The sequence below is a fragment of the Haliotis rufescens genome, unplaced genomic scaffold (genome assembly GCF_023055435.1).
Source record: "Haliotis rufescens isolate VD_foot unplaced genomic scaffold, xgHalRufe1.0.p SCAF_18, whole genome shotgun sequence".
In the NCBI taxonomy this organism is placed as follows: domain Eukaryota; kingdom Metazoa; phylum Mollusca; class Gastropoda; order Lepetellida; family Haliotidae; genus Haliotis; species Haliotis rufescens.
In genome coordinates, this window is record NW_025963868.1 from 30,957,539 (window position 1) to 30,984,949 (window position 27,411).

Consider the following 27,411-nt stretch of genomic DNA (forward strand, 5'->3'; position numbering starts at 1 on the left):
TTTTTTTACACGTTTTATTCATCTCCAAAAACAGCAAACAGTTCCACGTAAATAAAGACATATTTACACACGACGACGTGAACGGCACACCACGTCACTGTCAGGTCTCCTCCACCATCTACACAAACACGACACTAACGTCACTGAGCGCCACGGGACTCGAGCAGATCCACCACTCGCGGATATCTATTGGATCTAGCATAGTCCGCCGCTGTCTTCCCCTCCTTGTCCCTGGCGTCGATGTCCACCACGTTCAGTGACAGCACAAACTTCACCGTCTCTAAGTCTCCTCCCCAACCGGCGAAGTGAAGGATGTTTACACCGACCACGTCCACCAGTGACACATCGGCCCCTTTACTCACCAGGAGCTGCACCACGTCACTGTTTCCATACCCTGCTGCCCACATCAACGGTGTCCAGTTCCTCCATCCCCTACAATTGACGTCGACGCCAAGAGACAGGAGCCGCTTCACCTCATCCAGCTCCCCCCTCCAGCTGGCGTCAATGAGGCGGCTGCAGTCTGCTGGTGATGGAGTCGCTGTAACACAAAGTAAACTCTGTACACTTCCCGACATCTTCGTCATACATCTACATTGTTCACACCTTAACATGTTGACACGTGACACGATACGTCATTAAACACTACCAACATGGCTGACAATACAACGATCAAGGGGAAGGACGACAGCTGGTTCATATAATCAAGGATTATATATTCAATGTTTAAAATCTTTCTGTTACATCCAGTAGTTGTAACACTATTCTATGTATGGCTGGAGTGTGTTAACATTTGATGAACTGAGCTTTATGAGATGATGCTGTCAGTACCGTTGCTTTTTGGAAATATTAGGATAATAAGACATGACATTGGTTTATGTCAGCCTGTTTGTTTGTCTGTTGTTTTACGCTGCACTCAGCTGTTGTCCAGCAATACGATGGCGGGGTCTGATACAGACAGTCCAGTGGTTGACAACATGAGCACCAATCTACACAACTGACAACTACGATGACATGCAAGAAGCAGGCCAGAACCCCTACGGGTCTATACCCCAGCTTGTTATTTGTTGGAGGGATTAAAGTGTGAGCTGTCTGCCTGCTGGATTCTCCCACCTACCCTGTGTAGCAGGCTTTTTTGTGGTCGCCACTGGTGTCCTCTCGGTCCGACTCGGATCACTCGAGGCTGAAACACAGAACATGCTGTTCAGAAAACAATACAAACCACATAAGCATTATACATACAAGATATGGCCATTCGACAAATGTTATGTATTTGAAATTTTGACTGATGAATACAATTTTTAAACCATTTATCTTAGTGGAGGTATAACTATAAGGTATATCGACTAACAAATCACTCAAACGACTATCATACATATACAACACAAACATTGAGATTGCTGATCATCTGAGCCGCGCCTGTCCACGCTTGTTGGATTTAGCCTTATGATGGTACTGCCAATACAATTGTTGACTTGTTTCAAATTATTAGGATAATAAGAGATTACATTTATCAGCTTGTTATTGTAGAGACTGTTTATATGAAGGTTTGTGGAGGGAACTTTCTGGCTTATAATTGTTACATGTTGATGTGACCTCATCTCGCACAAAGTTCGACAGTGACAGTATCTACCACCTGCTTGGTTTTCACCACCTACCATTGGTCGTCACTGTCGTCATCTGTGCAGCCTTTTCTCTGTTGCTCCGGTCCCGACTCTGGTCGATCGAGGCTGAAACACAAAATATGTAGTTCAATTGGGTTGGGTGAGTTGTGTTTAACAGGTTCATAGCAATATTCCTGCAATATCTGGGCAGGGAACACCAGATCAGGGCTTCACACATTGTACCCATGTGGGGGAATTGATCCCGGGTTTTCCGCTTGAAGGGCAAATGCTTTAACCACTAGGCTACCCACCAACCCCAAGTATGCTGTTCAGATTCTCCCACCTACCCTGTGTAGCAGGCTTTTCTGTGGTCGCCACTTGTGTCCTCTCGGTCCGACTCGGATCACTCGAGGCTGAAACACAGAACATGCTGTTCAGAAAACAATACAAACCACATAAGCATTATACATACAAGATATGGCCATTCGACAAATGTTATGTATTTGAAATTTTGACTGATGAATACAATTTTTAAACCATTTATCTTAGTGGAGGTATAACTATAAGGTCGTCTATCGACTAACAAATCACTCAAACGACTATCATACATATACAACACAAACATTGAGATTGCTGATCATCTGAGCCGCGCCTGTACACGCTTGTTGGATTTAGCCTTATGATGGTACTGCCAATAAAATTGTTGACTTGTTTCAAATTATTACGATAATAAGAGATTACATTTATCGGCTTGTTATTGTAGAGACTGTTTATATGAAGGTTTGTGGAGTGAACTTTCTGGCTGATAATTGTTACATGTTGATGTGACCTCATCTCGCACAAAGTTCGACAGTGACAGTATCTACCACCTGCTGGGTTCTCACCACCTACCATTGGTCGTCACTGTCGTCATCTGTGCAGCCTTTTCTCTGTTGCTCCGGTCCCGACTCTGGTCGATCGAGGCTGAAACACAAAATATGTAGTTCAATTGGGTTGGGTGAGTTGTGTTTAACAGGTTCATAGCAATATTCCTGCAATATCTGGGCGGGGACACCAGATCAGGGCTTCAAACATTGTACCCATGTGGGGGAACTGATCCCGGGTTTTCCGCTTGAAGGGCAAATGCTTTAACCACTAGGCTACCCACCAACCCCAAGTATGCTGTTCAGATTCTCCCACCTACCCTGTGTAGCAGGCTTTTCTGTTGTCGCCACTGGTGTCCTCTCGGTCCGACTCGGATCACTCGAGGCTGAAACACAGAACATGCTGTTCAGAAAACAATACAAACCACATAAGGCTAGGCTACCCACCAACCCCAAGTATGCTGTTCAGAAAACTATATATTGCAGGTAAACATTATAACTATTGGACTCAGAGAAGATTTTGGCTTTCAACAAATGTGTGACTTTCAAATTTATTCAGTAATGAACTTGATGTATAAAACATTTGCTGTTGTAAAGGTGTTATTAATATACCGTAGCATGGTAGCCAACAAATATTGGAAATCGCTTATATTTATTAGATTTAGATTGATGGAAACAACACTTCCTGAATTAGCCTAAGCTGCACACCCCCTCTGTGCTAACTGTTGAGATATATCTCTTCTCTTGGTTGAAATGTTGCAGGAACTAAATATATTGTTATTTTGGATGGAACGTAATCATACAACATATATGTACATTACTACACCAGCGATAGAAACTGGCACTCGTCCTACAGTGCTTGCCAAACGTCCCACTAGTTCAGATATCATAACGACCAGGCTAGTTAAAATATGCCATTTTAAGGGGTTTATATGTTACCATTATAAGGACTAAGGACTAAACAATTTAGTTTATATTGCTGTACACAGAAGAAAGACCAGATCTCAAATAAACTGAAACACAGAATATGTGCATTTATTATATTGGAACATTACGACATGGTATTACATCAGGTACCTACCCATAATTCCCAATTATGGAATGATTAGTATTTTAGTCTCACTTCGTTAGTTGTGGGTGGAATTGCTATGACAATGAAATGGTCCCCGCAAGTTGGTGCGTTGTTGCATACTATTTGCATTTGAGTATCAATACTGTGAAAAGCAAACCTACTTAGTACATACAGGTCTAATACTGAACATTGTTTTCTAATTTTCATTACCTGCTATGTTATTACTGTGTATATACATTATACTCAGGTATTTGTTGTCAGTGAGAATCAATGCACATCGTTATTTATATTTTGACCAGTATATAAATACCACCACCCACCAGTATAATTGTGGAGGAAAATATATTTCTCTTGCATTTCAACGTCTGTGGACAATGGACATTTTACACAAATTTTACATCGTCAAATCGACAACTGTCTTGATGGTTTCTCTATGTCCATATTGCCTTTGTCAATTGATGATAACAGGCTACTAAATGTAGAGTGTTGCGACCTATCGTACTTTATTTGTTGTTCCAAGTGACTTTGCTTGATGTTTTAGTCCCCACCCTCTCCAATACAAACACTCTCTTAACTAGAGTCTTAAACTGGTGCATGTTACGTCGTTTGATGTCTCGGCCTATACAGTATTACAAACGTCATCTACGACACGCTACAGATAAATATTTCAGTGATGACATTTTTTTCATGATGATGCAATGAATGTAAAAGACCAACAGGTCTACTTAAGTCAGCGCGTTTGCAACTCAGTGGTAATTCAGTGTCAAGAAAACTCTTTGCAGCACCTTCATAATTCAGCATTCCGAGCAATGGTGGCACTACATCCATCACGAATCAGCTTACTATCTGAGGCAGAGACTGTAGCCGGCACAACTAGATGTTGTAAATAATTGTTATGAGGTCAGAGGATGAAACTTACAAGCATATATTTTGCAATATGCTGATTAAAATAGAACAAGCCTTGCAGTTGAAACGAGGTATGAATGTTTACATCCAGACGTTTGTTTACCCCCGGTGACAGGTTAAACAAACGTCTGGGTGTAAACATTGTGTGAAGCAAGCACCTGATTGCTTCAAAATGTATTCTGTTGTACATCAATCTTACAATATTTCAAAGTCTGTTTCATTTAATTTCATAATAAAATTCTGACATGCGAAGGGGCTTTACTTTATTTAGTTTCAGATTGCATGTTGAGGTAAAAAATTAAGCCGACTACATTGGTTAAAGAAATCTACCTCATCATCGTGCGTCAAATATGTCTATATTTTATTCTAAGATGCTTCGCTAAAAGATCAAAGGCACCGACTATATTTGATCCTGCGATCAAGCATTGTGTCCACGTGAAGATCTGGAGTAGAATAGGTCTTGAGCAACCCATGCTTGCCGTAAAAGGCGACTATGCTTGTCGTAAGAAGCGACCAACGGGATCCGGTGGTCAGGCTCGTTCACTTGGTTGATGCATGTCATCATATCCAAATTTCGTGGATCGATGCTCATGATATTAATCACTGGGTTGTCTGGTCCATACTCGATTATTCACAGACCGCCGTCATTTAGCTGGAATATTGCTCAGTGCGGTGTTAAACAACAAACCAACCAAACCAACCTTGCGACAACAGTCACAAATTTTTTTGATGCGTGGCGTTGGTGCCCTACGAACTGTCTTCAGTGTGGATCGATGCGCGTGACATCAATCACTGGATTGCCTGGTCCAGACTCGATTTATTACAGACCACCGTCATATAGCAAGAATATTGCTGAATTCTGCATCTTAGAAAAGTAATTAAATTTGCTCTAGCCGCATGTGTAGTGTAATAAAGTAAAGTTTTGACCTGAACTGTTATAACGTCAAAGCAACGCAAGCGTCCTCATGCCTTAACTATAATAGTTCAGGGCAACACTTTACTTTATTGCACTACACATGGGGGTAGAGCAAACTTCATTTTCTTAACTACAACTCAACAGTGTGATTAAATGACGTTTTAAGATAAATTAACAGCAGGGAAGGTTAGAACAAGTACCATCTTTTAACGTCTTTGGGTATGCTTAGATGCAAGTTTTATTACCCATATTTGTTTTCCAAATAGACGTGTGACATATTGAAAAGAAACATTCTCAACAGCGCCATGGGCTTTTACCATACCAGTAAACACGCACATTGTATTCCGCAATCCCCGTTGCTCACATACAACTGGTGGCCATATTGTCCACACATTTGGCAATTACGTATAACTTCAGTCACGTGTGTGAAATGTTGCGTCGTCGTTCATTATCAAACCTACGTATCCTTGCCAAATCCAGTCGCGTGATGTTAATCTCGTGGCCGTCTCGTGACTCGTTTTGTCGTCAGCTACCGTTCGAAAAACCTTTTTTCGGCACGATAGAGAAATCTGATGACCTTACTGAATCGGTAAAAAATGTAATTCTAAAACAGAATCAGAATGGCGGAAATACGGCCACTGCAGTGAAAACCTTTAATGTACAAAACAAGACAAATGGAAAGTTGTGACCTGCACAGTCACCACGTCTACGTTTCCCTGTTTCTCAGTTAAAGAGAGAGCCTCGCTAAGCCCTAGAGGGAAGGGGGGTCCGACGACCGTTGATCCTAAGTCCTTCCTAGACATTCATGTGCCAGTGTGATATTGAAAATGGACCCGCGTTGAAAAGTGACCCGGGAGTCAGTATTCAACGTTGAAAACATACCCGGATTCAATTTTCATCAGACCAGGGTCAATTTTCTACAGTTGAAAAGTGACCCTGTCAGCTTACCAAGTCGTTAAATAGTGACCCGGGCCTCGCATTGAAAAGTGACTCCGTTGAATTGTGACTTCTAGTGTAAATAAAAAGATCTAATGTTATAATCGATTAAATCTTTTTTAGTGTCTTTATCCGGGTGTTTCTGGGTACGTATCTGTCGGCTGGCATCAGTTGTTTTACGTACATGTATGTCTTTTTGAGTGCGGTAGAGAGAAGGGTGGAGGCGTTTCATGTTTTATAAAAACGGGAAAAATCCAGATTCAAGATTTACTGGCCAAAACTATAGATCTATACAACCCAAAATCCAGCTACCTTTCAATCTTCATATTTGTTAAGATTTAATTAATAAACAAAGTACTTTTAAGAGCGGATATCAAAACGTTTTGAGCCTCACTAACTTACAGTTGAAATTCTGGTTAAAGTTACAAATATTTTTCAACGTAGTACCATTCCAGTTTCACAAACTTGTTTTCCAATCATTAATGCCCGATATAAAGTCCAGGTGTCAGTTGTTGTCGTCCTCAAATCTTCAACCCCGCAGGTGCTTTTTAAATTTAGGGGACAAGTGGAAATCACTGGGGGCTAGAGCTGTAGGTCACAGTTCGAACCCACATTCTCGAAAAGGATCCATCACAACCCTGCTGGCGTGTACTGGTGCGTGGTGTTGTTAGACAATCTAAAACAGGTACCAGAATTTTGGTATTCTCCGTTGTTTTGTATAGAGTCGCTTAATGTGGTAGAGAATGCTCGTCGTTATCTACTTATTACAAGTGTTTTAGGCTCAAAGAATTTGATAACGTCCACATTTCCAAAATTCATTGTGCACTTTCGAAATTCGGCAAAATTCACAGATATTACTACAATTTACTGAAGTTTTTGAAATAGTGCTGGTTTTGTTTCTTTTCATGTAATCGTGCACACCACTTTTCACAATTTAAACAGGCTTTTATAGGAATTGTGTGTAACATCATTGTCAATTTTTTAAACGAGTTCAATATCTTTGATTATGTGATTTTTCGAAGAGTTACCTTCATTGCCACACCGATACGGACACAGTTCACTGACTTAATAGAACATTGCCCTTTTTAGCTTTTTTATCTTGAAATGCCTATAGTATGCAGATGTGTCTTTAATCTTTACCTTTGTGTGATCTATTAAGTGTTTGACCTTTTTAGAAACAGTAAAAAAGTTTAATCTTTTGAAAACAAACTTGGTATTTAGCTGTTGGCGAGTCTGGTAACTTTCATTGCTCGGCCTGCACTATTGTTTCACGTTGCAAATTTTGGTAGTGGTCATTGTAGCATACGTGATCAGAAACTTCTTGGTATTATAATACAAAACTATGCATTTCTGATTTGCTTCACCCGCCTTACATAAACCGCTATTCCAAATTCGATGATGATGATGTGATCCACCCTTCCAACAGAGATGCTGATAACCCAGTTAACACAGGGGGTCCAGGCAACGTTTTATACGTAGGTTATTTGGTTACTATGTAGACTCCCAGTAACGTTCGACTTATTGGCTGCTTTAATACGTTGTACCAATATTACGACAACGTTCTTACAACGTTGTGGGCACGTCCTTCTGTTGGCTGGTAACACTTGCAGTCCGTCCTTTCAGACCTTTGTCATGCATTAGATTAATGGTTTCTATTGAGTTCCATCGAAAACGCCCCCACGCATCGAATGCGAATGGTGTTTTTTTAATGTTATAGTTTTTAACTAATCTTATTGATACTTACTTCTCACAATATTGTTTATTCGTCTCTGAAATGGGATTTCATATTTTGAAATATTACGGGGTTGAAGTTTGTTTGTAAATATACTGAGTCAAATTAAAAACTTCATATTTTTAAAAATAATCCCATATATGATATACAACGGACACATGTATCAGAGAAGGTAATTTTTAATCATTATTGTCCAAAGAAGGATTTTAATTTACGATGGTAACCATAATTTATTCCAAACACCTACGGTATTCGGTAATAACATCAACAGTTTAAATCATAAGTCCCAAGCACGAGAATCTGATGGGTTCACAAGTTCAGTAGCATGTGTGGCCACCATCTGCGTTGACAACTGCCACACAACGCCTCCGCATGGACCTTGTGATGCTTGTGAACACATGATTGGGAAGACGACGCCATTGTTGCTGCAAAATGGTGCTAAGATCTTGCAAATTCTGTGGTTGGTTCTGGAGCGTGCGCAGATTTCTCCCAAGAGCATCCCATACGTGTTCGATGGGATTGAGGTCGGGAGACCTTGACGGCCTGTCCATGACGTTGACTCCCGCATTCTGAAGGAAATACCTTGTCAAAATTGCTGTGTGGGGTCTCGCATTATCGTGTTGGATGATCAAACCGGGTCCATGTGCTGCCATAAAAGGCAGAAGTTCTGGTGCCAGTACCTGGTCGCGGTAAGCAGCAGCGTTTAGGTTGCCACGGATGACAAGAAGCCTGGAACGTCCATTGCCACAGAAAGCACCCAACACCATGACACTTCCGCCTCAAAATCTGTCAACTTCCTGCACGAAACACTGGGCGTTACGTTTATGACGGCGCCTCCACACCTTCGCCCTTCCATCAGCAAATCGAAGATTAAATCGGGATTCATCACTGAAGACTACTTGATTCCAATTCCTCTGAGTCCACCGTAAGTGTCGCTGTGCCCACAATTGACGTTGACGTCTGTGTAATTGAGTCAGAATCGGCCCGCAGTATGGCCGTCGTGCTTGAAGGTGAGCAGTTCTCAGACGATTTCGAACAGTTTGCGCACTCAGTCTACCCCTAAACAGCTTATTTCTGGTTGATGTAGCCGTCAAAAATCGGTTACGGAGGTGACGTAAGACAATCTGACGATACTCTACATGTGACGTCACACGTGGTCGACCTGGCCGACCTGGCCGAGAGTGATCAGCGGTAGTACCCGTTTGCTGTAGTCAGCTACGGACGTTCCCGTCTGCAACATGCCGATGGCACGTTCACGTTGCACATTTGAAAGGCGTGGCATGACAAATGGCCGTAAAGACTTGCGGTATTATGGCCACGTGACCAGTTGCACGTGAAAAAGCACTTTTGCCACTATTGTGCCGTGCACATGATTTTGATCGATTCGCCTGCACAAAAACGGGTGTTATCTGAAGACAATACGTGGTCATTACTGTTTGAATACACATTCAATAAGGGTCTCTCTCTCTCTCTCTCTCTCTCTCTCTCTCTCTCTTTCTCTCTCACACACATACATACATACATACATACATACATATACTACTACATTTACACTGCACCCACATACTTGCTCTAACATACGTGCACCCACCGGGTCACTGGTGCCCCATTGTAACCAACGTGGCGTTATGGTTGAAATACTACCCAAAGCCACGTAAATCCCAATCAAACAAACCCAACAGACGTGCAAGCGTACGCACAGGTAGTCACCGGGCGCTCAAAACAGCTGTACATGCACACACATTTCTGAAGTGAGTGAATGAGTGAGTTAATGCTTTACGTCGCATCGGCAATATTTCAGCCATATCGTGAAAGCCAGGAACCATGGCTATTTGTATATGTATACGTTAACACATGCCTATAAATACGTGTCACCTCCAACCCTCATCCCGAACACACTGATAAATATTTGCACCAATATAGGCATGTTGCCAATGTCTTCTGGAAAGCAGTCATAATTCAACGGAGTTACTTTTCAACGCGAGGCCCGGGTCACTATTAAACGACTTGGTAAGCTAACAGGGTCACTTTACAACTGTTGAAAACTGACCCTGGTCTGTTGAAAACTGAGACCGGGTATGTTTTCAACGTTGAATACTGACTCCCGGGTCACTTTTCAACGCGGGTCCATTTTCAATGTCACACCGGCACACAATCATACAAGCATTTACACCAACGCAAGGTTTGATACTCTCATCAAATTTACTAAGCTTTAGTCGCTCAATGAATACACCATTAACTGGACTGGACAGGCTCGTCATCGAATGGGCAACTGGAGTGACCGAGGTTCGACTCGATATATTGACTGTAACGATTCGATCTTTTGACTGTAACGATACGATCTTTTGACTGTAACGATTCGATCTATTGACTGTAACGGCTCGATCTATTGACTGTAACGACTCGATCTATTGACTGTAACGATTCGATCTTTTGACTGTAACGATTCGATCTATTGACTGTAACGGCTCGATCTATTGATTGTAACGACTCGATCTATTGACTGTAACGACTCGATCTATTGACTGTAACGGCTCGATCTATTGACTGTAACGACTCGATCTATTGACTGTAACGACTCGATCTATTGACTGTAACGACTCGATCTATTGACTGCAAGCCTGCACATCCCACTTTACCATGGGAACATATTTCGTTAGAAGACATCAGACTATGAACTCATGTTTGTGTTTTGATCGGAACTACTGACCAGTTACTCAACCTTATCACCAGCAAACACAGCATCGAAGCCATCTCGACGGTAGCCATCATCTTGAATGTTGTATTTGTAAAAAATGTCGGCCGCTGATATAGTGATGAAGATCGCCTTGTCACTGTTATATTTCTAATTGTTTATTTTCAAAATCTTTAATGAACATGAAATTTGATTGTAGATGAATGCGCCCAGATATTTGACTCAGTCACAACAATAACACATCTGCATACTTAAGCCCATAAAGAAGGAGCTAAATCTGGGGGTTAAAGGGTCGTTGGTTATCTGAAGTTTGATGTGGCAAGCATATAAACATCATCCAAACATTACTCGGAAATATGGTCTTTAATTTATCGATAAAGGATCGTCAAAAATGATATCTTGAATGATTATTAATTTTGCGCCACTTTTAACGGTATTTTGGTTATACGACGATGTGGCTAGGTGCTGGGATTCGAACCCACGATTATAATTTTCTGGCACGCCTAGGGGATGCAACTCTGCACGGCGAATTGCGCCGCCTAAAACGACTTGGTCAACCGTGCCTACTTATCAGTTTGAAAAGTTGTCGGAGACGGGAATGAAATAAAACAGTAATGTAAAGAAATTGTTTCTTGTCTGTCTGTCTGTCTGTCTGTCTGTCTGCCTGCCTGCCTGCCTGCCTGCCTGCCTGTCTGTCTGTCCCTTTGTTTAAATAAGATAACTATATTTACGGGACTAAACCTTACTCAACTGGACTCTCCTAAAAGAGTCAATATTATTCTGCTTTGTCTCTTAGTGGGTAAGCCAGTTATACAGGTGTTAATATGCGTGACGGAACGGTCGCTTTACCTGCTATATACCAGTTATCAGAATACTTATCTATGTTTACAGCGCGTTAGAAAACCCTTGACAATGCGGTTCTGGCAATTCAATCAGGAAGACGAGATATTTTAAAAAGGAACTCAAAAAGATCGCAATGTTTCATCTTGTGTAGTCATGCTGTTCAATTTCCATCAACGCCTTGTCACAGATTCGTGTTACTTCACGTGTCCGCTATGATATTGCTAGAATTTTGCTCAAACCATACTCACTCACTAGCTTCGCGTGTCATACAAAGATACCTTTCACATATATATGAGGCACCTTTATCACACTAAGGTCGGATTAATAATCAATTAAACATAATATTTTCATTGACGCTTCAAATTAATTTTCTACTTTAATGTTTTGACAGGGGAGTAGTTGTGTACGGTACCCTGGAACCGCTCTTGGCTTCTGATTGGTCGAGAGGATCACGTGACCGGAAGTGACGTCACTCCCATGCAAATCGGAATGTCCTGTGTGTGTGTGTGTGTCTTCAAACAGACGTTGACGTTGATCCATAGAATGATGATGCCATGCCTACGTGATGTACGTCATGTTGCCAGACACACGCAGTGTTTCACGCATGTTGCCATGCAAAACGTGGTGTCCTGTGTATGTGTATGTGTGTGACTACAACCATTTATTTAGTATTTAGATGGATAGAGAAAGATCGATAGACACACGTGACGTTTGCACACGTGATGTACTGCGTGTCGCGATGTGAACGTCGTGTTTCATCCGTGTCTTCATGCAAAAAAAACCCCAAAAAACAAAAAACGTGGTGTAATGTGTGTGTGTGTGTCTCAAACAGACGTTGATCCATATTATCATGACGTTGTCACTTGTTTAATGATACCGAGGTGTTGACACCGTGTAAGTCTACACACATACTGTGACATGTGTTTTCATGTACACGTGATGTTTATATATATATTTATTTTATTTGGAGACGTACCATGGTGGTGTCACGCATAGACATGTGCCTCCAAGATGCCTAGGGGGAGGGTGTGGGTTCTTTGTTTTGGATTGTTGGGTTGGCAAAGCAAAGGATGAAAGTTGTCTTTTGGGTGAGATGGGTGGCCCTGAAAAGGGCCGTTTTGGGAAAGAAACACTTTTATGCTGCTGTCAAAGAAGACTCATCATGTCCAAACTTATGACAAGACAAGGATCGTCGAAGCGGTACTTGCTGCAATCTGGGTATACCATCTGGGTATGCCATCTGGGTGCCCTACGTGGCACCAATTGTGGGTCCAACAAAGAAAAGCTTGTTGGAAACAGGAAGCGGAAATAGACTGAACCATCCACAACAACAGCAGTAACAGCAGTAACAGCAGCAGCAGACAAACGGGAACTTGAACGGGAACTTGAACAGGAACAAAGGAAACGGGAAACGTCCTCCTAGGCATCCGGCCGTGCTAAGCCATTCGTGTTTCTCTGATTCATATTCTTCTAAAGGAGATAGTGTAGCTGTAGCTTCTTCTTGTGTTTCACCAGACCGGTTAGTCTGAGGTAGTCACAGTGTGGGGACCACTTGTGGGTTCCACCCAAGGATCGTCGTGGGACCCCCATCGTCTCAGCCGCACGCCACATTGGAAACAGTACACGCCATCGGCACCCCCTGTGTAGGCAAAGCCCGCATGGGCCATCTCTTCAGCAGTCTGATTCATTTGCGTTGGCCACGTCTCAAACGAAGCGAGTCTTCTTTCAAACCGTAGATAACAGGGCGATGGCGTGCTACCGAGTGGTGACATCTCATCCTCAGCATCCATACTCTTACTCCAACATCCACGAGTATCGAAAGAAAACGTCAGCAACACCGTCCACGTCGACATCTGTGACACCCGTGACACCCGTGACACAAGTGCTTCATCTGATAGAAGCCATTCATGTCGATGTCCTCGACCTAAAAGAACGCATCGCACAACTCCGTGTGGGCATCACACCTCGTCTAGAGAAAAGAAAACGGGACAGAAGCCTCTCAGGAAAACACTCTTCAAAGCGCCGACGACACCTTCAGTCTGAGGATGAGATGGAGGTAGAGGATGAAGAAGATAGATCATCTGAACAAAGTGACTAACGCATGGGAGGACATGCTGCTCCACTGTTTTTTCCAGTTTCCCATCGTTTCCAATTTTCCAGTGTTCCCGTTTCCAGTGTTCCAGTGTTCCTACCGTTTCCTACCGTTTCATGTTTCCAGTTTGTTTTCGGGGCCACCCATCACTCCTGAAAGAATGCTTTCATCCTTTGCTTTCACGTCCCTCAAACCCAAACAAAGAACCCGCCTCCTCCTCCCTCCCTCCCTCCCTTCACCACCACCACCACCACCTTTTCTACTTTTATTTTTAGAACAACAACAACAACAACAACCATGTCGATCTTGTTCACCTTTTACGACAGCTTCTCTGGGTTTTTACTAAATTCCCTCCTCCTCCTCCCCCGGAAACGGAGGCAACGTCCTCTTGAAGGTGTGCGCGCCACCGGACACGGAGGCGACGCCCTCTTGTAGGTGCGTACGCCACCGGAAACGGAGGCGACGCCCTCTTGGAGGCGCACGCCACCGGAAACGGAGGCGCAGCCCTCTTGGAAGTGCGCACGCCACCGGAAACGGATGCGACGCCATCTTGGATGCGCACGCAGGTCCCAGCATGCCCTGCGCGCATGCCCTCTCGACCAATCAGAAGCCAGGAGCGGTTCCAGGGTACCGTACACAACTACTCAGGGGTTTCACCCTCACTGACCCCCCCTATGTTGTCTTTGTAAGAAAATACTTCAATCGTAATAAAGAACTGCGCATGCGTGGAACGTTTTTCATTCGACAACTTCCCTACAAACGTAAAAACGTCCGTTACAGTTTGGGAACCCAACTACCGAAATCTACGCCTACATCTGTATTCCAGAGCTAAATTAATTAGTCGTACTGTTCGGGCACTTTTAAGCTGAACACGTGTATTTGGTGATCGCCTTGTCACTGTTATATTTCTTATTGCATGAAAGTCAAGTCACAGTACTGAGTCAGCACTCCTTCGGGTCCACAACGACATCCTGACATCTTTTGGGCAGCGGAAAACCACTCTTCTTGTTCTCCTTGACCTCTCATCTGCTTTTGATAGTATTGATCACGCAATTTTATTACACAGAATCAACACACGACTTGGCATTCGGGGAACAGCTCTCCAGTGGATCTAGTCCTACCTGTCTGGCCAGACCATGTCTGTTAAGATCCATGATTGTCATTCTACAACATGCATAAGTCACTATGGTGTACCACAGGGTTCATTCCTTGGACCTCTACTATTCACAATTTACACCCTGCCAATTGGAGATATCATCCAGAAACATGCTCTTAACTTCCACCTCTATGCGGACGATAATCAGATATACATTTCCTTTAAAACTTCCCAACTGTCTCGGAACCTCGCCGCCCTTGAGCGCTGTATTGATGACATACGATCCTGGATGAGCTTTAATCATCTTAAACTCAATGAAGAGAAGACTGAAATTTAAACCTTGGTTCGCGACACCAAGTCAGAAAGCTTCACCCTGACTCTGTATACCTTCATATTTGTGATACCACTGCCACTGCCAGTGCCCGTAATCTCGGAATCACCTTTGATTCAATATTGGCCATGGACACCCATATTTCACTAACCAGCAGAGCAAGCTACCATAGCATCTATAACATCAGTAAAGTCCGCCATCTACTTGATACTCCAACAGCTAAATTGTTGATGCAATGTCTTGTGACCTCCAAACTGGATGACTGCAATGCATTGCATGCTAATCTTCCCATGAAAGCCATATCAAAGCTACAACGCATTCAGAACTTTGCAGCTAGATGCATCTCTAAAGTTCCAAGATCCAATCACATCTGTCCTGTCCTCAAAGCACTACATTGGCTTCCAGTCTCCTTTCGTATAAACTATAAGATATGTAACATCACTCACGACTGCCTCAACAATAGCGACTATCCAGACTATCTCAAAGATCTTATATCCCTGTACTCTCCAGAGCGTGCTCTCCGATCCTCTGGTGGAACTCTACTGTATCAGCCTCTGTCTATGTCTGACCGTGCCTTCTCCTTTTGCAGTCCACAGTTATGGAACTCTTTGCCTTTGAATCTGAGAAACTCTGCTTCTAAGGAAACGTTTAAGTCTCTCCTCAAAACCCACTTCTTCACTTAAGCTTTTCAACAGATCTCCTGATTGTTGGCATATGTACATAGGCATTACTTTTTAACTTTGTCACAGCGCCAGGGAGCAACTGTCGATGGATATGAGGTGCTTTACAAATCAATTATTATTATTATTATTATTATTATTATTATTATTATTATAAATGTCCCCCGTTTAGCAAAATGTCTTTATTAATGGTAAACCAAATCAACGCCAAATGTAAATGGCAGACAACATTCCATGCAACTAGGTCTAGTGTATTTAGCCCAAAAACAAAACTATTGTGTCTATATCATAATTATCCACGGGACAACTGCCATTCCAAGGAACCACCTGTCAATGTATACTATAGATCGAGGAAAGACCACGTGATGAACCTAGACCCGTGACTGCAAATATATAAATTACCAATGCAAGAGAATAATCAATCTAGATTATCCGCAGAAACAGATTCCATTTTGTATGGAGGGGAAAATAGCGGTAAAAATGTTGTGAATGACCACTGAAAATCAGTGATGACAACAGGTGTTCGCGAAAAGGATGAGCATGTCCTGACCTACGGGTAGTGCCCGCACTATATGGTGGCATAAGCTCTAACCACAATAAAATATTCTCCCTTGAACAGTATGTTTTTTCAACTACAGTTTTCTGAAAAAATCTATGGGATGTGTGGGTAATTGAAATAATGCCTTATAGGAAATTGAATAGAAAGTACATTCATTTCTATTTCTTCATACAATTGCCAATAACATGTCACATTTGGTCTGGTAGATTTTGTAATTTTTCAACTTTGTAAGCTGTTCAACCCTGTATGCATGACATTTGTAAGAAAGTTTACCGCAATAATGAACGTGAGACAGTGAGATTATCATCCTGTAGAAACATTTCGACATGCAGGTATAAATTTTCCCTTGGAAATAGCTTGAGTTCATATTAAGAGGGCATGCCTTAATCCTTAAATCGTGTGTGCCTTCACGAAAAGGACAGATTGTGAACGAATGAAAAAAGAAACAAAACGATTCGGTTTGGTATGTCGTGTGCCATTGTTACAGGCGGACATACAGTATAGGTTTTTAACGATATGTAAAGCATGTACATGGCAGGTCAGTTATGCGACAGATGTAAAACATTTGAGTTAATAGTGAGTCACTGATTGAGATAATTCATGTAAGCCATGTAACGGGAAGAGGAGTTTGTCAACCTCTGAGTGCCCCTAGCCTTTACTGCCAGTCTTTCCGCCTCACATACACGAAATCAGTCACATTCCTGTAATTTATTAGGTAACCCGCAATATTCTTTTTGCTCAATCACTGTGCGTTGAACGTGTCATGACATGATGTACACGCAAACGAGTGGGTGAAGAGCGAGATGCTCGTGATGATTGATACCAGATGTGTGTATAGTTGTCAGCGATAAGATTCAGTGAGGATATTTGAATTATTTAAGTAAATTAATATCGCTTTTAGAACTAGACGAAAGATGGAGAGACGATTTCATTTCGCGAATAATATGTGCCGGTATAATGTTCAACTTAATCTCTGATATTTCAAACAGGGTACTTGTCGTGAAGTATATGACAAGGGACTTATGGAAAAGTTCTTTCATCAAAAGCTGTTCATACATGGCTTGAGCCACGAGGTGTTTATAAAACAGCAGGACTGGTGAATCATGTCTACTGTACAGTGTTAGATGTGTTAATGACGCTTCCCGCTGCCACTAGAAACACAGAACTGGTGTATCATGTCTACTGTACAGTGTTAGAAGTGTTAAAGATGTTTGTTGCATCCATTAGAAACATGTCGGTGCCATTAGAAACACAGGACATGACTCATGTCTATAGTCCAGCAGCTCCAGCCTTTGGTGTTTATATTTCACAACTTTTAAGGTAAAATCAAGCACGCTCTTTCTCCTAAGATTTCAAAGACTCTTCCTCAGAAATTGTTTAATCAAGGTGACAACGTTCAAGGCCCCAACAAAGCTTTCAAAAAGCTTTATGATAAACATGTGGAGGACATTTCCAAATATGAGGCGTCAGTGACAAAAATGATGTCCTACAAAATTCCCTTATTTGACTCCCTTTTCGCAAACATCTGGTATCATCACATCCTCATGATAAATACAGTTTTCATTGTTCCAAACAGATTATAGAAATCTTACCTTTTTGATTTTGTTCAGTCAAGTCTTGGATGGGTTTCTCACGCAGCGCATCACGTTCCTCAAGTTCCTGTATCTGTAATGATTAAAACTTTAGTCTGGTGGATCAATTTATCGGCACACTCATCAAAACCTATCATGCTAATAACACAGATACAAAGACAATAGTTTAGCAATATACCAGCAATATCACGGCGGGGGACACCACAAATGGGCATCACACATTGTACCCATGTCAGGAACAGAACCCGAGTCTTAGGCGTGACGAGCGAACGCGTTAACCACTAGGCTACCGGAGCGCCCCCGCAAAACTGAGACAACGGTCCATGTCATTGGGCGTGGTCACTACGGCAACTGAAACTTAGTCACAACGTTTGTAAAATTCGAAATTTCGAAAGATTAAAAAAACAAAGCATCTGAGTATTTAGGTTGAGTATTAGTATATACAGGAGTATTTACCTGACAGTTTGGGTATATACAGGAGTATTAACTGACAGGTTTAGTACACACAGGAGTATTTACCTGACAGTTTGTGTATATACAGGAGTATTTACCTGACAGTTTGAGTATATACAGGAGTATTTACTTTACAGTTTGTATATTTCCAGGAGTATTTACCTGACAGTTTGTGTATATACAGGAGTACTAACTGACAGGTTTAGTACATACAGGAGTATTTACCTGACATTTCGAGTATATACAGGAGTATTTACCTTACAGTGTGTGTATTTCCAGGAGTATTTACCTTACAGATTGAGTATATACAGGAGCATTAACTGACAGTTTGAGTATATACAGGAGTACTAACTGACAGGTTTAGTACATACAGGAGTATTTACCTGACAGTTTGTGTATATACAGGAGTATTTACCTGACAGTTTGAGTATATACAGGAGTATTTACTTTACAGTTTGTATATTTCCAGGAGTATTTACCTGACAGTTTGTGTATATACAGGAGTATTAACTGACAGTTTGAGTATATACAGGATTATTTACCTGACAGTTTGTGTATGTACAGGAGCATAACTGACAGTTCGAGTATATACAGGAATATTTACCTGACAGTTTGAGTATATACAGGAGTATTTACCTGACATTGTGTGTATATACAGGAGCATAACTGACAGTTTGTGTATAAACAGGAGTATTTACCTGACAGTTTGAGTATATACAGGAATATCTACCTGACAGGTTGAGTATATACAGGAGTATTTACCTGACAGTTTAAGTATATTCAGGAGTATCTACCTGACAGGTTGAGTATATAGTGTTGTTACATGGGGTTCTCTGAATGTCGCACATATTTACACCAAGTACCACTTACCCTGTATGATAGTGTACTGTGTTGTTACAGGTACAGATAAGATACACAAAGCCACGCTTTCAATTCATGTAGTGTTAAGATATATATTGCTAATGGTGATGCAAGGTCTCTAATTGGTTTTGTAATATGGCAATGTTGTAATTGGATTACATTGTTTATGTAAGGATTCAGTAGACATTCATTGTGTTTTGATAATAATCTGTTGTCAGGAATGTATTACTAGATAATGTAAGCAGTGGTGTGGAAGTTACTGGATGCTGATGCTTTGGGGTTCAAGTACAATCTGGAATCTTCTGGAAGAGCTATAGACTAACACGAAATGGTATGGAACTTTCTAAAAGGTATTCAGAGTCTATGAGTGGGAAAGAACATGCCTCTCTCATCTCACATTACATCATGTCCAGCGGATGTAATAAGATACTATTTTCACCCTGGAAATTCAGCCTGGGCCTATTTTGGAAGCTTGACCATTGTTGCTGCTTGGTGAATATCATTATCTCTGACTATTAATTTGATATTTTGTCCTGCCATTGAATTTTGTACTACCACCATATTGTGTATTGTCATTCTAATTATATTGAAGTATTTTTTATAGATTTGTAAACCTTGTAATTATTCCTGTAGAAATTGTGAATGGCACATTTCTGTGTTATTTGCTGCCTCCACACTGAGTTCTTTTGCATACACATTTCTGGTTTAACCTATTGTTCTAATCTGGCATCAACACTAAACAGTGGTTATGTTGAAACACTCTCGATTATTTTAGTGAACGATATTGCGGGTGCAGACAGGGAACAAATTGTATGTAAGCCAGTAAACCCTATGTTGACATGCCCAGTGAACCCTATGTTGACATGCCCAGTCAACCCCGTGTTGATATGCCCAGTAAACCCTGTGTCGACATACCCAGTCAACCCTGTGTTGATATGCCCAGTAAACCCTGTGTCGACATACCCAGTCAACCCTGTGTTGATATGCCCAGTAAACCCTGTGTCGACATACCCAGTAAACCCTATGTTGATATGCCCAGTAAACCCTATGTTGACATGCCCAGTAAACCCTATGTTGACAAGCCCAGTAAACCCTATGTTGACATGCCCAGTAAACCCTATGTTGACATGCCCTGTAAACCCTATGTTGACATGCCCAGTAAACCCTATGTTGACATACCGAGTAAACCCTGTGTTGATATGCCCAGTAAACCCTGTGTCGACATACCCAGTAAACCCTTTGTTGACATGCCCAGTAAACCCTATGTTGACATGCCCAGTAAACCCTATGTTGACATGCCCAGTAAACCCTATGTTGACATGCCCTGTAAACCCTATGTTGACATGCCCAGTAAACCCTATGTTGACATACCGAGTAAACCCTGTGTTGATATGCCCAGTAAACCCTGTGTCGACATACTCAGTAAACCCTTTGTTGATATGCCCAGTAAACCCTATGTTGAAATACCCAGTAAACCCTGTGTCGACATACCCAGTGACCTCTCTGTTGACATGCCCTGAAAACCCTCTGTTGACATTCCAAGTAAACCCTATGCTGACATACCCTGTGTTGACATTCCCAGTAAACCCTATGCTGACATACCCCTGTGTTGACATGCCCTGTAAACCCTATGTTGACATGCCTTGTAAACCCTGTGTTGACATGCCCTGTAAACCCTATGTTGACATGCCCAGTAAACCCTATGTTGACATGCCCAGTAAACCCTTTGATGACATGCCCTGTAAACCCTGTGTTGACATGCCCTGTAAACCCTGTGTTGACATGCCCAGTAAACCCTATGTTGACATGCCCTGTAAACCCTATGTTGACATGCACTGTAAACCCTATGTTGACATGCCCTGTAAACCCTATGTTGACATGCCATGTAAACCCTATGTTGACATGCCATGTAAACCCTATGTTGACATGTCCTGTTAGATATGAACAATAAACCCTATGTTTACATACACAGTAAATCCTGTATCGATATGAACATATGAACTTGTTGATATGCCAAGTCAATCCTATGTTGACATGCACTGTAAACCCCATGTTGACATGTTTTTGCAGATGATGTGATTTTGATGTCTAGTACTATTATTGGTCTACAGAAGCAGCTTAACATACTTTCGGAATATTCAGATAAATGGAAACTTACTGTTAATCTTGATAAAACAAATATTGTTATATTTCGTAGAGGTGATCGAGTGGCCACAAGAGAGAATTTTTTTTTAAAGGTACATGTATTAATGTTGTGCAAGAATACAAATACCTTGGCATATTGTTTACCCATACACTGAATCTGAACAGGTCAGTAATTAATCTCACAAACAGAGCAAAGAAAGCTCTGTTACAAGTCAACTTTGTTATGTCTAAGCTTGGAGTTATTTCACCAAAAATGTACTTTAAATTATTTGATTCTCAAATACAACCTATTTTACTATACGGGTCTGATATATAGGGTTGTAAAGAGTTCTATACAATTGAAAAGGTTCATCTCCCCGCATGTAAAAAGTTTTTGAATGTTGGTATGTCAACACCAAGTAATATGGTTTATGGAGAATGCGGGAGATTCCCATTGTACATTGGATCTTACACTTGTTGTTTGAAGTATTGGTGTAAAATAATAATAATGCCTGAACACCGTTTACCCCAAAAAGCCTACAACATGCTCGTACACCTCGACAGTCTTGGAAAGAACACATGGGCTTCTTCAAGTCATTGCTTGAACCAGAATCCAATTTATCAAATTTACGGTACAGGAATTCTCGTAACACCCTTATTCGTTTTAGACTTTGCCTGAATGATCTAAAAATTAACACAGGGAGATTTTCATCTATTGAGAAATCGATACGATTATGCCCATTTTGTGACTTTGTTGTCGAAGATGAATACCATTTCATGTTTATTTGCCCTATATACGAAAATCTAAGAAACAAGTACTTACCGCAGTGGTCTCTATCTCATTTTAATGCTAAACGATTGTCTTCACTACTGTCTTGCAAGGATCTTATAACACAACATCAACTGGCTTTGTACATACATAATGCTTTTTTGTTACGAAGTGAATTGTTACCTTGACTTTGTATTTTATAAACAATGTTATGTAACTCCGTTGTATATGGGCCTGTGGCCTTTCATACAATAAAGAATTGAATTGAATTGAATTGACATCCTATATAAACCCTATGTTGACATGCCAAGAAAACCCTACGTTGACATGCACTGTAAACCCTAGGTTGACATGCCAAGTAAAACCTATGTCGATATGCCCTGTAAACCCTATGTTGACATGCCCTGTAAACCCTATGTTGACATGCCCTGTTCGATATGAACAATAAGCTCTATGTTGGCATGCCATGTAAACCCTATGTTGATATACCCAGTAAATCCTATATCGATATGAACATAAAACCCTATGTTGACATGCCAAGTAAACCCTATGTTGACATGCACTGTAAACCCTATGTCGACATGCCAAGTAAACCCTATATTGACATGCCCAGTAAACCCTGTGTTGACATACCCAGTAAACCCTAAGTTGACATAACCAGTAAACCCTATGTTGATTTTTTCCCATGAGGCCTATATTTATCTTTTAAATGCTAAATATACCTTTTGAAATCACCTTAATTCATTGGTTGTTGAAATAGCAAAGCAAGCAGATTGGTTAGACAGCCTTCTCCCGGATGGGCCTCAACCCCCAAAGTGACTGGACTTTTTACATTACTGATGAAGTGTTATCCCAAGTAGACCATTTGTTACATTTGACCACTTTCCAACATGCATTGTTCGATCGTCACGCCGATACAATGTGTGAAGCCCATTTCTGGTTTCCCCCGCCTCGATATTGGTGGAATATTGCTAAAAAGCGGCGTAAAACCAGTCACTCACTCACTCACTCACTCAACATGCATTGTGTATTCATAGGCTTCACTCATGTCAGAATAATAGTGAGAAATTTGATGAGGTCTGGTTTTGAAATGTTTCTAACTGTTTGACCTTTCCATTCGTATGATTCTCAGACCAACCTTACACTTTTGCATTTAGGATATTTATGAGGAAAGTTTCAGAATGATTTTTTCTTTCAATCACACATTTTCTAAGCTTGTATGAAAGATAAACTATTGTCTCAAACTATATAATTTCTTTCATGTCGAGAAATGTGTTCTTAGTATTAACCAGCCATAAATTGTCCATGTTAAACATAAAACCGCATTGACATGTATAAACAAAAATCTCAAAAATGATAAAACTTCTTCACTCGGCTGACCCACATCGTCTCCAAAAGCAGCAGGCTGTGTTAACGTGAAATAACGAGGTACGTCAGTCCCAGACCAAGACTTCTTGCAATCAATGTTTAGTTTTATATACTCTCCCAAAAAGAAACACATAGGGCTAAATTTTAGAACAGAAACCCTTTATTATGAGTGAAGATAACAAGGCGAAATTGAATCTCACACAGATGTCACATATCACATGACAAGAGTCAGTGGTTAGCTGCACCTAATGACGGCTTTGACGTCAGTATCTCTTGTGACCACCGTTAGCTTGTAGCACTGCTTGGCATCTCCTTGACATTGACAGTGTTTGTCTCCGGATCCGAGCCTGGGGTATTCTAGCCCACTCCGCCTGCAATGCTCGCGGAAGTTGTTGCAACCTCTTGGGTCGTGGTTGACATCGCCGGAATCATCGATCGAGATCGTCCCATGAGTGCTCAAATGGGGTTTCAATCCGGGGATTTAGAAGCACTGTGGTGTTCTGATTGATGATGATTGAAGTCCATGGTGATGCGTGCTGCGTGGGCCTGGCGTTTGTCCTGTCCATCGATAACAGGAAGAAGGTGACGTTGTAGAATTTCATCTCTGTAACGAACGGCGGTACGATTCCCTTGCACGTGCACATGTGGAAATGGCCGCCCAAATCATCGTTTTTTCCCCTCCAAATCTGTCAACCTTAACAGTACAGTCAGGTACGGGCGTAGCGCTCATTTCGACGTCTGTTGACTCGGATTCTACTGTCACGATGTTGAATCACAGCTGAACTAAATTCTTTGCCAGTTTCTTCCATCTTTGGATGTTTGTGCAAACACGAACACGTGACAGACGATGATGACGTTGCACCACGGGTCCAAGAAAAGGCGATTTCGTATTGTCTGTGCAGACACTACCTGTAGACCTGGGATATTGCCTGCAGTTTCAGTTGCTGGGATCGACCTATTCCGAATATTGCAGACCCGGATGTAATGATCCTGCACCGCAGTTGTGATCTTTATCCTATCAATTCGAAGACGGTCGCGGGAGGATCCAAAATGGCATAATACGGTACTTTGGTGAACATAAAAATGACGTGCAACGGATGATTGTCCCGCCTCTAGATGTTCAAGGACACACAATCTTGGCATATGGAATGAGTCGGAAAAACACAAAAAGGCGAATGCTATGTACCCTGGTGTCACCCCTTTATTCCCCTCATCTTGGAGCAGATCTTCCCCAATTTTTATGTGCATCACGCATTGTTATCCTTTTCCACTTGAAATTTCCATACATTTGGAACAATGACCTGTTTAGGGTTAATGTGTCATCAGGTGGTGTGTTTTGGTGATTTCATAGTTTCAATTTACATGAACAAAATTCAACATTTATAGTTCACCTTTGCGTTTCTTTTTTTTGGAGAGTATATTTACTGTGTTAATGCCATTTAGACGGATAACTCTATTTTTCCGTGGTTTCAAATTGAAAGTAGAACGGCATGATCTTAAGGCATGTAACTGCTCGGCTAAAAAGCCTGTTGAATGTCTGGGGGCTTGTGAACTGACACCCAACCCCACGAGTACATAGAATTTAGCCAGGCTAGCTGCTGCTTTCCAAACATGTTTTCCAAACAATCAACAACTTTTATGCTTCATTACATCAACACCATATGCATTGCTACAACAAACATTACTGTCCGTGTGAGTCATGGCTCCATCGTAATACGCACTACCTTATATGAAATTCATTATCATCCGTCGTTCTAGATGGAAAACGTACAAATTTATTCATAACAACTTCTGGTTGATTGCATATAGCGACGTTTCAATGTAGATTCTAACACCGTTATCAAGTTGGAGTGACAACAACCAAGCGATGAGATATATATATATGCATGGCTTGGTGTGATAAGCAGCAGATTAACATTGACAACAACAGGTGATAGATAACAAATACACACAGTCTCATGAATATTCATAGAGCACCTTGCTTATTAAATAGACTGGTTCTGATAAAAAAATACCAGGCTTTATGGTCTGATATAGGTGAATGTGTAAAGTGTGTGAGTGTCTGTACTTACCCTTTGCTGTATTCCCTGAAAGTTCCTATGGATGTCTTTGGTCAGCTCGCCTCGTAGTTTGCCAAGACTCTCTTTGTAAGAGTCTCTTTCGCGTTTAACTTGTCTGATCTTTCGTTTAACTGAGCGAAGTTGTGTCTTTGTGTTGTGTACTCTAGTTTTCAGGCTGGTAACTACAGCAAGAACTCGTCCGCTGATAATATTCCCCACGTATTCTTCTTTCAGGATGCCAGTAATCGCTTGCTTCACTAGAGGCTTTATCAAGGCAGGGATGAACGTGCCAGTCAGTTCTTCTTTCAGCAAGTCAAAATTGTTACTCATTTCAGTCCCCAAATCAGCAAATGTGCCTTTCCACGCCTGGGTCGTTCTGTCCAGCATGTTTAGTTTTCTAGAGAAGGCTGCCAAATTGGTATCAGCATGTACGTCTCTGACACCACACAACGACGCAAGAATGATGAATACAACGCTTGTTAGTACCATCGTATAGGGATGATATGCAGCTCGCGGCAGTAACGAGAAGACTGCGTTGGTGCTGGATAACATCGAACTTAGCCTCACGTGTTTGACAAAAAGCCAACTCAGGAATGCTCTGACAGAAAATTCCTGTGCGTACATGTGGCACCACAGCAGCAAATAAGACGGGCAACTTCATCACAGTATCGTGTTTCATAACACGTAGGTTGCCACAATAGTCGCGTTTTGAGAGTATTATTACTATTGAAGTAACTTGAAAAATATTAGACTGCTCGTTTACTTTAACTAATCTCGATCTCGATTAACATTAATAATATGTGTAAATTACTTCTATTTGTCTCACGCTGCGGAACTTACTTATTACCCATCCCCGACACCAAGGCCTATATGTCCAATGTACAACATATACCTTTGCTACACCCGTAGCAGACACCCAGGTCTCTATGCCACATGCAGTCTCACATATACCTTCCCCCTTCAATCCCCCACCCCAAAAATCCATCCTCCCTCTTTCACCATGGCTAAAAATCATTCTGTTTCTAAACGAAGACATTTGGATACAAGTTCGTCTGATAGGGTCAATACACATGTTGATTCCTTGTGATCGAAGCTACAGATCATGAACCAATCAAATTGAACCCTTTCAGTATATCCAGATCTGTTCATGGCCATTGTGGGGAGGTTAAATTGTGACACGTTTGCGCAGTGGAGCTCTTCTGGTGGAATGTTTGAAGACTCTGAACTATTGCCGGGACAAAAGTCAAGTTTAGTCTGTCAAACGTTTTACCAGAAAGGATGATAAATAAACTATTGTTCCAACGAACAAATATTTATTCACTTTTGTCCGTTGACCTATTACCAATTCAATTAAAGCTGGTTATGTCAACATCGGAGTGGAGGTGTATGTCCCTAATACACTCCGATGCTTTAAATGTAAACAAATTGGACATGGTTCGAAAACCCTCACACACCCCATGGTTTGTCATCGTTATGGTGACAACCATGAAAGTGCAGATTGTCCTCAAGATTTGAAATGTTTCTCACTGTTTGACCTTTCCATTCGTATGATTCTCAGACCTACCTTACACTTTTGCATTTAGGATATTTATGAGGAATGATTTTTTCTTTCAATCACACATTTTCTAAGACGTGTATGAAAGATAAACTATTGTCTCAAACTATATAATTTCACACACCCCATGGTTTGCCATCGTTATGGTGACAACCATGAAAGTGCAGATTGTCCTCAAGATTTAAAATGTTCAAACTGTGATGGGCCACTTCCAAATTCTGCCCTGTTTATCCAAAAGAAATCAAAATTCTTAAACCAAACAAGAACGAAACATCAGCTTTGCCGTCGCCAGGCAGCCTATTTTTTT

General features: G+C 41.4%; 1 protein-coding gene across 4 annotated transcripts; it reads right to left on the reverse strand.

The window, feature by feature from the left end:
* Positions 1-26,082, reverse strand: LOC124115503 (palmitoyltransferase AKR1-like). 4 transcript variants are annotated; one of them, XM_048398604.1, is made up of 7 exons: positions 25,562-26,082; positions 17,915-17,981; positions 2,493-2,564; positions 1,949-2,014; positions 1,656-1,727; positions 1,115-1,180; positions 1-538 (listed from the first exon to the last, which is right to left on the reverse strand). In XM_048398604.1, the coding sequence occupies exons 1-7, from the start codon at positions 26,036-26,038 to the stop codon at positions 141-143; spliced, it is 1,218 nt and encodes a 405-aa protein (XP_048254561.1). In that variant the 5' UTR covers positions 26,039-26,082; the 3' UTR covers positions 1-140. The 4 variants fall into 4 exon arrangements, with proteins under 4 accessions (XP_048254561.1, XP_048254560.1, XP_046332472.2 ...); XM_048398603.1 differs by having other exon boundaries at positions 17,915-17,987; XM_046476516.2 differs by lacking the exons at positions 17,915-17,981; positions 25,562-26,082 and adding an exon at positions 2,785-2,920.
* Between the last annotated feature and the right edge of the window lie 1,329 nt (positions 26,083-27,411).

Bases quoted from the DNA above. Each gene is read 5' to 3' on its own strand.
- LOC124115503 (XM_048398603.1), bottom strand. From the start codon at position 26,038: ATGGTACTAACAAGCGTTGTATTCATCATTCTTGCGTCGTTGTGTGGT. The intron at 17,988-25,561 runs GTAAGTACAGAC...TAATCATTACAG, and splicing joins TTCAGGGAATACAGCAAAGG to ATACAGGAACTTGAGGAACG. The intron at 1,181-1,655 runs GTAGGTGGTGAA...TCTGTGTTTCAG, and splicing joins GACGACAGTGACGACCAATG to CCTCGAGTGATCCGAGTCGG.